Source organism: Emydura macquarii, unplaced genomic scaffold (assembly GCF_026122565.2).
Source record: "Emydura macquarii macquarii isolate MOO-44397 ecotype Brisbane River unplaced genomic scaffold, CSIRO-AGI_Emac_v2 contig_2184, whole genome shotgun sequence".
Classification (NCBI taxonomy): domain Eukaryota; kingdom Metazoa; phylum Chordata; order Testudines; family Chelidae; genus Emydura; species Emydura macquarii.
This window is the reverse complement of record NW_027132321.1, coordinates 3738688-3755230: the sequence shown is the minus strand read 5'-3', so window position 1 is coordinate 3755230 and position 16543 is coordinate 3738688. Positions and strand designations below refer to the sequence as shown.

The window sequence follows — 16543 nt, the reverse complement described above, 5'->3', positions numbered from 1 at the left end:
GCAGTTTACTATGCGGAACCACAGTTTTCTGGGTGGGGCATGGACTGGATCACACAAACAGCCCATTACAGCTCACTGGCCCATGGCGATTATACCCCTCACATTCAGCTGAATGGGTCTCGTCAGACATTTTAAAGGTTGGGGTCACCCACTAGGTCCTTGGAAGGAGAAAAGTTGTGGAGGCATTAAGAGAATGGGCAAAGACAGAGGAGGATCTCCACTCAGTCTCCCCCTCACCTTTAAGAATTTGTGGAGGAGGAAGGCAAACCAGTTAGTCAACATCTTCTCAGCCACAGACTCGGTCCTGGAAAAAGAGGAGAGGACATTTCATCATGTCTATTGAAAAAACCCAACCCAAATGGCTGCCCTTCACACCACTGCCCCATCATCTCCATAGTGCAGGAGGACTGGGAAGCAAAACCAGCTGTGGACAAAAGTGAAACCGACTTGGACTAGTCTCACTCTCTCAAAGAGGGTAACGCGCCACTCGTTAGAATCACAGCGTTGGTTAGCAGGCAGGGCTGCACTTTTGCCACAAGCCTTTGGCCATGTGACCATCTACTCATCATCATCCTCACTGAGTGAACAATGCCGATCGGGAGCACAAATTCACAACAGCAGTAAGGTTCTGTATTGGAGGATCTGGCATCTTTGTCTGCCCCCTCCCACAGTTCGCTGACAAGTGCATGTAGATTGCCCAGGAACAGAAAAGAACAAAGACCAGCTGACAGCCGTCATGAGCCCCTCTGACAGGGATGCCTGGTGGCACTTTAACTCCTTGCACGTGGTGCAAATTATACCCTATGGCTCAGTAAATCACTGGAATTTGCAGTGGTTGCTGGCAATCAGGGACAGCAGAGTGACAATGGCAGGGGAAATTGCAGCTTTCTCCCCAGCCCCACCCAGCATTCTCTCCCCACATTGTGCCCAAGATTATCTCTAATTTAAATACAATGGCTACTAATGATAGTTTTTAATGATGGCTCCCCGGGATTGCTGGTCTCTCTTTAAAGAGACACTACTCCTTTTCTTGCAATTGGGGGAAAGCTTTTGAAAGCAGCACTTTGCTGGTGACAGGATGAGCCACCACTCTCCTCCCCCCCCCTCCATACGAGAGCCTGAGCTGTGCTGCAAATGTGTTCAAAAATGGCTGTCAGGCTGGCTTCCAAAACGTGGCTGTTGCTAGCATGGCTGTAGATCAGTGGACAAGGCTGTTTCTTTTGTTGCCAGCTGTGCTGGCCAAGGATGTGCTGTAAATGAATCCCTTTCCCGAGCTCTCTGCGCACTAGGGCTTTTCTGATCCTGCCCTGCATTACTCTTAGGCTGTGTTTAGAATTTGGGATTAGCCCCAATTTCAGCCATGGGTAACAGCAACTGCCGTGCCTGAAACAAACAAGCAGCTGCCCTTTGAAGTGCCCACTCCACTTTGCAAAGCCTGGCTTTCCTTGTCTAGACAGGGAGCGCGCTTCAGTGCAGCTGGCCACTCACTGGGGCCTCAGGCTGCGTTTGCAGCTCTCTGAAAAGTTTCCCACCCTTGCTTGCTACCCGTGGTGCAGCCCTGCGGTTGGGTGGCTAGGACAGAGAGTGCTGCAGGCACCCACTGGCACCACAGCGTCAAATGCTGCTCAGAGTGGGTCTGCGCAGCCCAGTGCACAAAAGGCTAGCCTTGCCTAGGCTGGCGCTATCACCAACAGAGCAGCACTGGTAGTGAATTAGGGGCCCTAGACTGGCCAGTGTAAACAATGCTGCAGGTGCTGTCGAGAGTAGGTCTTGAAACCATTAAAAACCATTATAGTCATAACTAGGAGAGACAGCATGGTCTAGTGGATGGGAACTGGACTGAGACTCAGGAGACCTGGGTCCTGTTCCCAGCTCACATGCTCCCGGGGCTGCTGTGTGACCTTCTTTGGGCCATGGCTTCGCCTCCCACACTCAGTCTGTCTTGTCTAGTTAGACGAAGCTCTTTGAGTCAGAGACTGGCTCTCCCGGTCTGTAGAGAGCCCAGCAAAATGGGACCTCTTTTACTGTACTGCGGATGATAATACTAATGTAACAGGGTTTGTGTTAATAGCAAAGCTGGTTGCACAGTAAACAGAAGTTACAGATTCACCAATATTTCAGCTGTCAAAAGCCGGGAGTTCGATCTGCTAGGATTCTAGGAGTTATATTATCCACACTGAACGGTATGGGACATCTGGCAGGTGTTCATGAAAACGTCTGCAAATGCCCACATAATTGAATCACGAACATTTAACCGTCTGAAAATTCGTGCTACAAAGTGCCATATTCATTGCTCTTCTGTTTCAAAATGTTCAGACCTCCAATCAAAGACGAGAAACAACAGCACATGACTTAGGCAACCAACCACCAACCACGAATAATGAAGAGCCAGTAACCGACAAGTCCAATCAAACAGTGAACATGAACGTGGTAGAAAAAATTCAGGATCAATCTGTGAAATGTTTGTTATGTGAGAAAGGGCTAACTTCCTAACGAATGTCACTGACAAACAGCAGGACAAGTTCTGTAAGTTACATTCTGCATTAAAATGAAGTTAACATACTGTCCCTCCTGACACTACAAAAATAATCAAGTGAAACAGTTTTGTGGCACAACTGTTATGACATGATTTCTTCTGACCCCCCTGCACCGTGCTATAACCCTGTTAGGGAACTACGTTCTAACCCTGGGAGATACACAGCTACCATACTTCACGCTTATAAATGCCAAGAATTTTGAGAACAAACATTACATTAATCCCTTAACCATTGCTGACTGTACCCGCATGTCCTAACATTCCACTGACTTGACCGCACAGCTGCCATGCAGCCGTCATTGCAGATAGTATCAGGAGTTAAAGGGTTAACATGATCCAATTCTTCCCTTAGCTGAGGCAAAAAAAGATAGTTCCTTCACCGTGGTGCTGAGGAACTGGAGGGAGAGTGCTTAGCTCTTCACAAGCATTAGCCCGTTGTGCATCTTTTCCCTGCCCTCATCTACCACGGTTAGTCTTTGAAATCTGATCTGCGTTGGAGGTCTCAGCAAGTCATCCTTTAAACTCTGCCTGCCTTGTTTTGGAGTGACCTCCCTTGCTCTCTGCTGGGCCAGAAGAGGTCTGCTGAGCTGCAGAAACCATTCCTCAGAGTGCTGCACTAGCCCCTCAGCAGGTATCGTTTCTGCTGCGGGCTCGGCCTGGTATCTGGAATGCTGTTATAGATCTGTCTCTGAAAATATAAAATAAGCTCCTGAAGATTAAGGCAGCAGGGGACAATCCCCAGACTCCCTTTTCATATTGACCACATAACGAGGGCAAAGTGCACTCCGGAGACAACTTTCCAAAAGAGCCTGATGCCAGAAACCAAAGCCCCTGGCTGCTCCTCTGACTCACTGGGGTGCTGGAAATAAACTAAACTAAACAAAAAGGATCAGGAAAACCCCAAAATCAATATTTATGTTATTGCTTTGTCTAGTCTCTGAACTGCCATGTTCTCCCTGTGCCAGGGATGGGGACAGTCATTTGATTTAATGTCAACTTTGCTCTTCCCCCTCCTGGGAGACAGGAGGAGAGAGGCAAAATAGAGAGAGAGAGAGAGAGAGAGAAAGAAGGAAAGAACTGAACACCAATTATCAAGCACTGCCACTAGAGAGCTCAAAAGTAAAATAAAACAATCTCTCACTTTGTGGCTACTCATTCATTATTAACTTAGAACAAAATGTTCTAACTCGGAATGTTCTGCGTACTAAATAATACCCAAGAACTCACAGATCCACCGGGCTGGAAGAGACCTTTAACTGTGTAGGTTTCCAACTGAAACATCTGGATCTTCACACAGCAAAGTTGGCTTTTCAGTGCTTGGGCTTTGTTTCTCCTGGATCCTTTGCATTCTTGCCTCTTTTAAATAACTGCTACATTCTGCTAACCCCTTTGCTGCTGCCCCATGGCCATCCTCCATCCCTCAGTGCATCATCAATCCAGGCCGGTATGGCAGTACAATCCAGAGGACAGAGACCTTGCAGAGTCTGCTTCTACAATGAGGATTTTTCTGACAATCTCCCACCACTGATCTAGCCTTAGGGCAGCTCTGTCTGTGCGAGCAACAGGCTTCAGGGCTCCAGGCTTTTTCACCACCATGTTGCCTTGCCTTGCTCACAGCATGTCCAGATGACATGGTGGTAAAAGTGCTGGTGGCTGGACTATGCTGGCGCTTTCATCATTGCAAGCCCCGGTGAAGCTGCACCAAGGTGCATGTAATAGCAGAAGAATTTCAGAGCGTTCTTAGCGTTGATAAGGCCAGTATGTTGGAAACCTGCTTTTCAACCCAAATGCTTCCAAATGATTCATTGAACCAATAGCCACCCTCAGAATTTGGGGCACCAGTGACACAGGGAAGAAGGCTAGAATTTTCAGAGGAACGAGTGCCCAAATCCCATTCAATTTCACCAGGAGCTGGGCACCTAATTCCATTGGGCTCCTTTGAAAATTCCAGCTCACGATCTTAACAATAGGGGAGAGGAAATTGTTACTGAAGACAATGGCACAAACCCCTTAACTCTTTACACAATGTGCCATGGGGCCCTATGGTCAGATTCTCTCTCGTTTACAGCAGTATAACACCACTGACATCAGCGAGGTTACCTCGGATTTGCACTGATGTAACTGAAGGGAAAATCGAGCCCTCAGGGTCCACGCACAGCTGACAGGACATGTTCGATGGTTTTATGGTCTCAGCTGAAAGTCCCCTCTAGGAGTGATCTGAAACTCAGATAATCTGCCTCCGAAAGAGGAGGAGGTTGGGGTTGGGGTTTGGACCTGTAGCTCCAAGGAGTGCAAGCATGAACGTTGGATCTGAAAGGCATCCCTCCGTGCTGCTCTTCCATCCCTGCCCACTGTCTCACCGCATTATTTCTATTTGCAAAGACGCCGGTAATGCCCAGGAGTGAGGAGGATCAAATTAAAAGCCAATTTAAATGGAAGATAATGAAGGCTCTTTGGGTTCCTTTGGTTTCACTGTGTCACCTGCCATATCTGGGAGGATAATTCACAGAAGTAATCCACAGGTACTCAGCTCTGATTAACAGAGTCAATAACCACCTCCTCCTGCACTCTTGGACTCTCAAATGTTGCTGCTACAGGGGAGACCTCTCCCCTCAGCCCCTTGTGCGTGCTTTGGAATGACATGGTCTGCGCCGAGTCCTGACACTAGTCACACGTGTGGCTGGCTATGCCGTATTCCCCCGACACTCCAGCACGTGCGGCAGCGCGGCTGGGGATTCAGACAGCTCGACCCTCCCCTGCAAACTCCAAACGGGCCTTGGGCTGGCTTAATTCCACAAGTGTGTGTGCGTGCGCGTGCGCAAGCACGGCTTTGTGTAACTGTGTGGGTGAGTGTGCATGTGTGGGTGTATCACTTGCAGGTGCCGGGAGCCTGAGCCCCTCCTTCCACCTGGGGTTTTTTCTCTCCTTCTCCTTGGGCCTTAATTCCAAAGAGAAGAGCAGGAGAGTGCTCTCACATGCCCGTTCTTAAGGGGGTAATGTCAATCCTGTGTTTACATGGCAAAGGCACGAGATATGCAACCAGAGCCTTTTGAATGGGGGCCGATGGGTGAGAAATAATCCCATTAGAAATCATGCAGGGGGAATCTCTTTTCCTCCAGTCTATTTACAAGTCCAAATGGGTTTTCACCAGGCAGCTGATGTTCATGGCAGCTATGAAGCCAGAAGCGTTTGACTGGGAAAGTCTGAACCTGGACAGAATCCCACCTTCCAGGAGGTGACTTGTCATCTTTTATATTAACACATTTAGCTCACAAGTCTGTCTTGGCACCTATGCCCACAAAGGATGAAAGTGGGATGTCATCACAGGGCTGCACCATGGGCACTGGATGGCTTGAGGGGTTGGTAACAGGATAGGGAGCCTTTCATATTCAGACTGGTTTCAGGATTGTGCACCAGTGCGTAAAACTGCAAGTCAGGCATTAGCTACCCCCAGCGTTGAAAGTTAAACCCCCAGTCTCCAACTGCCAAAGTAACAGCCTCACAAAGGATGGGCTGCGTTCTCTCTCTGAGCTTTCTTTAAGGTAGAAAAAACATTTGCTTCTGGCTTAACGCCTTTCCTTGGTCGTGCAGAGACTTTTGATCTGAACTGCTCCCATGTCAGGGCTGGATCCAACACAATCCACCCAGGCTCTGGGTGTGAGAAACCAATTAAAAAAAAAATCATACATACTTCAAGCAGGCAGGAAACTAAGTGAGAAAGATGGCTTGCCACACACAGTCCCTGTGGGTTTGGCCCTCTCTCTCAGTCTGGACTCTCCATTTCTGGCATTGCGAGGCGGCTCTGATGTGGTACACTGTATTATGAGCAAACCCTACTGGTGGTGGTAATGGGGTGAAGGACAGGGGGACAGGAGATGGGAGGGGGTAGCACTGAAATCACCAGCCTTGTATTTTTAGAGCACAGTGAAAAGTCATTATTGATGGCTCAGGCAGAAGACGCCTTCACAGCGACTCATCAAACCACGGGGGAAATTAACGCAGCTTCCATTTCTGAGATGAGTTATTGCCTCTGCAAACACGGCCAGATTTAGAGCAATTTCCTGCCAAGTATATTCATTGTGGCTGGAGGAATCCCTGAAAACTCCCCCAAGCTGTCAAATGCTCCCTGTTGCTTTTGGCTGCTGGCTTCAGGGAGGCAACAGCTCAGTTTGTGGACTGGCGGACAGCGGGTGAGCAGAGAGTGGGCCCTCTTCCTCCATCACACGGCAATGCATGGGACAAAATTCAGGCACAGCAGGATAGAATCAGAGCGGCTCCTATGCAACGCAGACCTGAAATGCAGTCTGTGTGAGCATGGGGACACTGCCGGCTCAGGGGAGCGGGAATAGGAGACAGTCTTTCGCCAATCTATCCGAGGTTACTCAAATCAATTTTTGTCTCATCTGCGGACTCCATGGGTGAGCTGTGGGGAGTCACTTCAGCTACCTTTTACATCAGTTCCCCAACAGTAAAATAGGGAAGATACTTCCTTATCTGACCAGGGGGGAGTGAGAGGGGTGTGAAGATAACATCTATTAATGACTGAAGTGCTCAGATACTGTGTAGGGATGAAGCTCAGCTAAGTACCTAGATAAATAGAACAAGAGCCCTTATCACAGTGAAACTGCCATCCTTGTTAAACAATGTCATCAGAGATGTATAGGATTGATTGGGCCCCAGAGTCTGATCCCCGAGATGTGGTCCAGAGAAGGTCTGAGATGAGGCAGAGGTGTTTTCCCACTACCCTCTCCATGCCAGCCCAGACTCTGGGTCTGTCAGTTCCATCTGTCCATCTAGGCTTTTATACCATGCTCATCACTATAATATCTGTGCATCCGCTATGCTGGGACCCAAGTACTATACAAACATGCAAGAAGGGAGGTCCCTGCCCTGTCCTTGCAGTCTAATGAGACAATTTAGAGACCCAGAAGAAGGGATACAATCGGGTGCTTATAACTCAGGAACCTTTTACCCCATACAATTCCCTCACATTTAAAATGAAAAAAGCATACATCCCAAGGTTTTCGCTTTGGTCTGGCATAGGCGGATTAGAAAAGCCCTGCTCTTAAAAAAGTGAATACAGCAGCTCAGATGAGATTAAGCCTGTTGTGTGCCCTGCAGTAGCTCTCTCCTAGACCCTGCTTCAACCTTTGAAACAATAATTAAATGCCAACATGCAACTGGATGGCCAGTGTTTTACAGGCTTAACAGCCAACAGAAGGTTACTCACCCCGTGCAGTAACTGAGGTTCTTCAAGACGTGTCCCCCTATGGGTGCTCCACTTCAGGCGTCGGCGCATCCTTGGGGCCTCAGTTGGAGATTTCAGTCAGCAGTGCTTGTCTGGGTCACACATGCGCCGTCCCAGTCTTGCACTGCCGTCGGTGCCTCACTCGGCACACGTGTGACCAGGCCTCCTCTGTTCCTTCTCTACCATAGAGTCCTTACCTGGAACTCTGAAGTAGAGGGGTGGAAGGTGGGTAGTGGAGCAGGCACAGGGACACACATCTCGAAGAACCTCAGTTACTGCACAGAGTGTGTAACCTCTTCTTCGAGTGGTGTCCTGGGTGGGTGCTCCACGTCAGCTGACTCTAGTGCAGTGCCCCTCATTGGGTGGAAGGGACTTTGGAGTTACTGTCATCTATTCACCCAAGTACTGTTAGGCCTATCGATGCATCCGATCTGGAAGCCTGATCAGCGGCATAATGTTTTGTGAAAGTGTGTGCCAAGGCCCAAGTAGCTGCTCTACATATCTCTACAATTAATACATTGTTGAGGAATGCTATAGATGTAGACATTGTTCTGGTAGGTGTTTTGACCCCTTGGTGGGCTTGCACGTTCATTTGTTGGGAGCATAAATGAATGCACCCTGAGATCCATTTTGATAATATCTGTGTGGAAATGGCTGTGCCTTAGGATCGTTCCACAACGGATACAAAGAGTTTGGAGGACTTTCTGAAGGGTTTTGTTCTGTCCAGATAGAAAGCTAGTGCACGTCGGACATCTAATGTATGTAATAATGTATCTTCTGCGTTACCGTGGAGTTCTGGGAAGAATGTAGGTAAGAGGATTGGCTGATTTATATGAAAAGCTGAGGTGATTTTTGGTATAAATTATGGGTGAGGTCTAAGAGTGACTTTTGTCTTTCTGGATAACGGTGTAGGGTGGGTACGCAATGAGCGCCCCGATTTTACTCATACGACGGGCCAATGTAATGGCCACTAAAAATGACACCTTCATGGACGTGCATAAGGAAGCACATTGCTAAGGGCTCAAATGGAGGCTTGGTAATAACTTACAGGACTAGGTTCAGATCCCACGGTATTGTGAGTGCACATATGTCCGGGTACATGTTCTGAATACCTGTGATGAAACGTTTAACTGTGGGGTGTGCGAACAATGTGGTGTCATCGATTTTATGGTGGAAGGCAGTGATGGCCACCAGGTGAACTTTGATCGAGCTCTTTTAAAGTCCTGATTTCTTTAGTTCTAGGATGTACAGTATTCAAGTATGACTGGGATTGGTGTGGATGCAGCGGAAATGTGTTTGTCTTGGCACCATAAGTTGAATCTATGCCATTTTTGAAGGTAAGTCTTTTGCGTTGTTGGTTTTATGCTATTTAGTAATATGTGCTTAACTTGTTCTGAACAGTGTAGTTCTTCGTGATGGAACAATGTAGGAACCAGGCTTTCAGCGTGAAGCTTCTCTAGTTTTGGATGGAGGATCTGACCGTGGTCTTGGGATAGAAGGTCGTTGCGAAGTGGAAGAGTGATTGGTGTGCATACCGACATCTGAAATAGGTAAGAATACCAGGTTTATCTGAGCCATGTGGGCACTGTAAGTATTATCCTTGCCCAGTCGATGCGTATTTTGTGGATGACTCTGGATATAATTGGAATGAGTGGGAATGCATAAAGGAAGTCTACGTTCCAGTTAAGGAGAAATGCATCCCCCATCAATCGGATTCCCAGATTTGCTCTTGAGCAGAAGTGGGGACATTTGCAATTCTGTGGTGTCGCAAAGAGGTCAATGGTTGGGCAACACAACTGATGAAAAATGTCTTGTAGGATCGTGTTGTTTAGTTCCCATTCGTGGTTTTGACTGAACTGTCTGCTGAGTGTATCCGTTGTTGTAATCTGGCTTCCTGGTAAATACGTAGGTGATATGATGATGTTGTGTCAGATGCGCCAATTCCATAATTTCATCACTTTGGTGCAGAGGGAGTGGGATTGTGCTCCTCCCTGCTGATTTATATAAAACATGCATGTGAAGTTGTCTGTCATTACTCTTATCGTCCTGTTTTTTTATGAGTGGAAGAAAATGAGTGCATGCGTTGCATACTGTGCGGAGTTCGAATAGGTTTATGTGAAGACATGTTCCAGATTTTCTGCCACTCTCTTAAAAAGTTCCTGAAACTGCCTGAAGTCATCTGCAGTCATAGGAAGAGGAAGTATTACCACCTCATTAGGTGAGGAAAATGAGTTATGTATTGGAGGTGATGATTCCTGCTCAATACTTCCCTCCCTTTCTTCAGCAGTTTCCGGAGGTGGTTCAGAAACGGGTGTATATTTCATGAAGACCACAGTCCAAGTCAGACACTGCAGGCCAGTGAATGCTGATTTGTGAGCAGCACCTGCCATAGCACTTTGTATTACTCATTGGCGATATTGGCCTTTAAGATTTAGTGGAACCCATTGCACTGGGTTGAAGTGAGGTCTCCTGATGTGCATCACTTAGTATCATCAAACACTTGCCCTTCTTTTCCAAATGCCATGTTATCTGAATTAATTCCATGTCGCCCCCACTCTGTTTGGACAAACAGGGCTCTACTCTACAGGAGAAACATGGCCAAGCTGCAAGAACCACCACAACAAACTCTGACTGTGTGCCCTTTCATACCTCTGCCATAACGCTGAACTAATGTAGCCTTGAACAGGAAAAGAAGCTGTGACGGGCAGCAGAATTAAACACAGAGCAACGTGACATTCTAAGAAACACACTGCGTGCCTTTGTCTCAATGACTATGGCACTTCCATACATTCAGATCAGTTAGAGGTGCAGGATATTGGCCTGGATTGCCACCATATCACTCCTCCCCCATTACCAAATCCCAAGGGAATCCCTTTGCTTTTAATTCTCACCCTTAACCCAGTTTCCTCCATTTGGCACCTGCTTCCCCTGCCAGCCCAGCTGGAAGAGGGACTGAGATGCAGGGGGAAGAGAAATGGTCTGACACAGATACCGGCGTGACCTCTGGGGTCATCTGGCACCAGTGAGACTGATGGTGCTGTCAGCCTTCTCCCAATGACGGCGAGAAGAGGCCTCCAAGTCATGGCTCAGCTCACTCCACTTCATGGGCGCCAGGACACCCCATTTGTCAAGCAGGACTCTCTAGGGTTGAGGTGTTGGCACACCGTGAAGTTTCAGTCATGCTACATGGGCTGGTGGCAGCAAGAAAAATGCAACTCTCCATTGGGAGCCTCAAATAGTCCATCCATTTCCCGTCCCTGTCTCTAGTGACATGGGGTTAACTAGATCACAGGCTGGTTGTGGATGGATGCACAGGGTCTTAAATTTGATCCAAGAGAACTATTATTACCTCTCGTATTTCTCTCTTTCACTCATAATCCCACACCTTCCCCCTTCACCTCACTCGTTCCTCCCTTCCTTCTGCACAACAAAACAAGGCATTCGCGAGAAGCCCATCAGCCCTGTCATTTTTTGTCTTCCAGTTGCTTCCTCCATGGCCAAGAGCTTGGGGAGGCAATGGGACACACGTGGTTCACAGAAAACAGACCCCATCCAGAAGAGTCAAAGAGAAAAAGGAACCAGCTCCGAGCAGGGCCTCCAGCCCCGTCAAGCCTCCCATCCCCCAAAGCGAACAACAAATATGTGACAAATCCAATCTCGTCAAGATAACCAAGTTAGAGGCGAGGGGAGCCGCCCACCAAGAAACCACCCGGGGCTGGGAATAAAAAAACGACATCTGGAAAATGTGGAGTAAAATTGCTAATGTCCCTGAAGGTCAGGGGCCAGCCTGCCCATGCCGAGCAATGCGTTTTAACTGTCAAGCTGTCAAAACCTCCACCACGCACTCTCACTTATTACTGTCAGCCGGCTCACCCAGGCTGGAGCCACTTTCCCTCCCGCAATGCTGAGCCTCCCAGGGCTCCCAGTGCAGATCCAGCCTGGATCTCCCCTCTCAGTAACTGAGAGGCCAAGGGAAGTGTGAAAAGCAATTACTAAAAGCATGATGGGAGTTGCACATGGCGAGTTTGCACTTGGAGGCTCTGTCTGGACCGGGGTTTCCTTGCTACCCACTGCCAGATCCTGCTATATGCAACTTCTCTTTGGTACTTGCCAGCGTGTGTGTTTTGGCCACTGGTGGCCATGGGGCTTTCATTGGCCCCCCAGCCAAGGCTCTTTCCTGGGGGAGAGGGGACAGCAACGGCATGACTTTGGTTCCTTCATCTGGGCATGTCCCTGCAGCTTCCTCCCCCTGCCACTCATCTTACCGGCGCAGGAGCAGTTTGGGGTGATTCTTGTTCTCCAGGTTCTTCTCAATGAGGTCTGAGAGCAGCTGCTTCAGCACGTCCGTTGCATATTCCAGCTTTCCCTGCAGGCCTGTCATGATAAGCGAGGCCACATTGCCACGGTCACGCATGGAGAAACTACGCTGCAGCTCCAGGGTCCGGATGAACGTCAGCAGAAACACCTTGTTGTTGATCAGCTGGGCAAAGAGCTTCAAGGCCTTCTCCACATTCTGCTGCCCATTCCCTTGGACCTGTAAGCACAGGACAACACTCTCAGCAAGCCACGGAAAGAAACAGTGCCCTTCTCTCTAGCTCTAGCTGCCTTTGCCATGGCTGTGAACCAGGCTGTCTGAACACTATAATGCCTCTGACACTCCCATAAGTAAATTAATTAGTAATTTAGACTATTGCTTTATTATAGTGCAACAGTAAAAAATTAATTGAGGCTTTCAGCCAGTCCCGGTTTTAAGTAATTCATTATGAGTCAAAATGATAAACTACATTAAGCAATTCTTTACTAAACATCTCGGAGCCTTATGTATTGGTTCTGCTAACGTTATATAATTAAACAACCGTGTAATTGGCAACACATTTATCACTCCTGCAATTCTGGTTTTCATAAGTGAAACAAATAAAAAGCAGCCACATTTGTATGTTAGAAAATCAGCTTAGTTGGCAATTTAAATAACACACGTCATGTGTGGGGGACTGGAAAGTTTTGGGGATTGGCAGTGTGAGAGGCGGACTCAAAGGCAGCCTGGCTGAGTGCAGTGCCTGAGCTGTGGCCAGCTGTTTGGTGTGACTGGCCTGTGGAAAGAACTTTAAATGTAAGTCGTTAATTTGAATTAGATCTTTTGTGAATATAATAAGCAGCTCTTATATTTCTACAATGCCTTTCGTCCCAGAGGATCCCAAAGTGCAACTTGATGCAAATGATACACAGGGATCCCTTCATCCACCAGTGAAATGTAGCCACTGGTGATATCTGATCAATAGCACACAGCATTGCTGGGCCATGAGCACACCTAACTGGAACTTGAAGAGGAAACGTAGGGAGGCAGAACACAATTACCCATATTGGAATCTGGCCAGGATTGCAGGAGCAACACGTGTTCACATGAACAATGTCACAGGAACTATAATGGCTGCGCGGGGTCAAGGCCTCTCTTTTACATCTCATCCTAAAGATGGTGGTCAAGTCCTCAGCTGGTGTGAGTCGGCATAGATCCACTGTTCCCACTGGAGCTATGCCAATTTACAATGGTTGAGAATCTACCCCAGTACCTCCGGAGGCATCTAGTACCATGCTGGGGCACTGGGTCAGCACCAACCCAAAAGGGCAGAGTGTTGCATGATAATGGATATTACTTCCTGCAGCATCATCTTTTCTTTGGAGGTCTTGCATGCAAGTCCTGGCCCACCCCGACCCAGTGCAGTTTGCAGGATGCTGACGGGAACACAGCGCCAGGCAACAAGGTCTGAAGTTAGCGTTGGCTTTGCAATGTTAAAGAATGGCTTATCTAAAAAAAATTGGGGGGGGGGGGGGGAAATGAAAACCACCGACGTACAGAAAACCCAGTGCCAGGTCATCCCAAGGTGAAAAGCTCATCCCCTTGTGAGAGCACAGTCATAAGTCAAGAGTACAGCGTGGCCTGAAACACTCTTTGGTTTTTGCTCTGCAATAAGGGGATCAAAAGAGACTTTAAAAAGACACCAATAACTAAGGCAGCCAGTTTGCTGCTAGACTTGCAAGCTCCATCATGGTACTTCAGCGATGAAAAGAATAAAAACAGCCCTAGCCCCAGAAGAAATCAAGAGGAAGCAAACTGTTAGAGAGAGAAAATGTTGGGTCATTTCTTAAAATGAACTCTGTGCTCGTTTCACTTACCCTAGCGTTTCTAATAAGATTCAACGAGGGAGGTGGGGAGGCGCTTCACAGCTCTGTGAGTTTCAATCTAGCTTCCCAGAAGGGACCAGGAAAATAGTCCAAGCTACGTAAGGACAAGCAGACGCGGAGAGAGGGAGGGCACGCACCCAGCCATTTCATTACCTCCAGTTCACGCAGGACGGGGTGGTCCTCGATACCAGGGAAGAGCACCCTCATGGCATATGTCCGATAATCCAGGTATGGGATCCCTGAGCGATCCAGGTCGCTGGTTAATTCATTGATGTCTGTCTGCAGCTCTGCAAAAGCTATTGGTGGAATGAGGGGTGGGAGCCAGGGGGAGAAGAGGCAAGGAGGAGAGAGAAAAAGAAGTGCAATCAAAAGGGAGCCTGGGGAATTGAGTATAAACAACAGGGGCTTTTTTGGGAACAGTCAGCAGTCTGCCTTCCTGGCAGGCAAATCCAGGATAGCAAATGGGAAGCTTGCTTACTGTGGGACCTCACTTTGTCGCCCAGACATGCCGTCATGAGTGGGAGTCACTTTCACAGCAGCAGCAGAGAGAGGGAGTGTGAGCACGGACAAGTGCACGCAACCACAGTGCAAAGAACAGACGCTGAGAACAAAAGACGCTTGCTAATTTGTATGCAGTTCACACCTTGTGTATAAGCACCTAAAATACCTTTAAAGGCTCCTGCTAGAAATAAGGATACTATTTTTAAATTGCTGTGCCTGCCACATTCTCTCTCTCTCATCTCTATCTACAAGTAATACCAATACCTTAATATCAAGCTTCAGGGCTTTAACTGCCCACTGCAGGGGTCAGGAAGGTATTTATCTGTCCATGCATGGTACAGCATAGACATTGTGGATGTCTGTGTGTGGCGGGGGAAGGGCAGTGAGGCATTATCTGCCTCTGAAATATAAGATGCTGGATGGAGTACTACAACCGATAGACCGATGCTTTCATCCATTGTTTCTAGGACTCCAGCTAGGCTCTTCCTCAGCCAGGAGTCTGTATGTCTGTCCTACATGCATGTCACTCGGTCTTGTTTGCAAGGGCATCATATTTCATTTGGCTGTATGCGTCCCCTGCTGCAAATATCATGCAGAACATGAATAAAGATCATGCTCTGAAATTTGCTGCCTTCTGTTAATTTTCATTTTTCCCTTGACCCATCAAGCTTCCCTCAAACGAGATCTTTTCTAGGATGCACAGCATCATACCTTCCCAGAATGTTATTTTCCCCATCAGAAGTCAGCCCCAAGTTAGCCTGCTGCCACTTAGCTTCCAGCAAGCATCATTTAACTTCCATCTTTGTATCCCTGCTGGGACGCCAAGCCTAGCCTGCCTGGTTGCTAGGGACTAGATTCCTGCACTCTGAAATTTGCAAGTGACAATTTCAATGAGTTAAAACAAGTACAAGGTTTCTCAAAAACAAATCTAGAAGGAGATTCTTTCTATCCCAAAGGTTCTGTTCATGCTAGCTCACGGGCCATTGATGGGAAGAGTTTTTTTTTTTCAGTCCCCAATTATGCTGCCAAAAGAGAAATGTGATTAGTAATTGAGTTTTTTTTTTTTTAAATCTAGAGAGGTTATTCATCTGAACTCCTCAGTCTCTTTGATGCAGAGCATGCTACACAGAAGAAAACCTGGATCATATCCACATGCGTGTGCAAGAGCACACACCCCCTTTGGTACCGGCACGCACCCTCTCATGTGTACTCCTTATCACAAATACGCACTCCCAACTTCCTCTGAACCTACACACCCCTCATCCAGAAATGCACAGCTCCCTCCACCTTCAACACTGGCCCCTGAATGTGTATACACTGATTCACAGCCACCCCTTGTACAAATTAGCCTTTATCCCTCCTTTCCACCCCATGTAAAAATGCACATCCCTGATCTCCCCACACACAAACACACAACCTCTCAGTGCAGCCCCCCCAAATACACTCACCCCCTACTCTCGCCCCCGCTCCTGCACCTCTCCCGGAATGCAGTCTCTGACAGCGTGTTGGCAGGCAATGGCTAAGCACAGGAGAGCTGCCCTGTGGTGTTTGCACCTCTCTGCACTACGCTCCTGGCCCCTGTTCGCTCCTGGGCGTCTATGACACCATGCTGGGCTCCTGGAGACAGGCTTCAAGCAGGTGCAGCATGGACTTTTCTCTCTCTTTGTGGGCTAGGGGAGGGCACAGGATTATTCCCCTTTCCTCATTCCTCGCTGGAATCATACAGTTCTGATGGGATCGGAGTCCCCTTATGCCCACCTGAAACCCCTTCAGGAAGCAGCCATTAGAAAATGAGACGTATTGAGCAGTTTTCACAACGTAATCTGTGCGCGCCACTTAAACAGGATCAAGCTCTAACACTGCTCTGCACATTAAGCTGTCTCGGCATCTGATCCACTTGTTTTTGCCTTCCCGAGTTGTGGGTGCGGCCGTGCTTGCCGCAAAGATGCAGACTCTGCTGCTCTCTGAGCCCGGGGGGGAGGGACACTGACCTAATGTTTGCTCTGATGCTGTAAACAGGCTCAGGAGGCCTTAGATTCAAACCAGTTCAAAGACAACACGGTGTAAACAGGAGCTGG

The 16543-nt window shown here is 48.1% G+C and overlaps 1 protein-coding gene across 1 annotated transcript in view; it reads right to left on the bottom strand.

Moving 5' to 3' along the window:
* The window catches only part of PLXNA2 (plexin A2), a 349352-nt gene that overhangs the window by 19125 nt on the left and 313684 nt on the right, over positions 1–16543 (bottom strand). Inside the window, exons 21-23 of the mRNA XM_067558841.1 lie at positions 14118–14260; positions 12050–12318; positions 238–304 (exon numbers count right to left, since the gene is read on the bottom strand). Coding sequence (XP_067414942.1) covers positions 238–304; positions 12050–12318; positions 14118–14260 — 479 coding nt within the window. The remainder of the gene's footprint in view (positions 1–237; positions 305–12049; positions 12319–14117; positions 14261–16543) is intronic.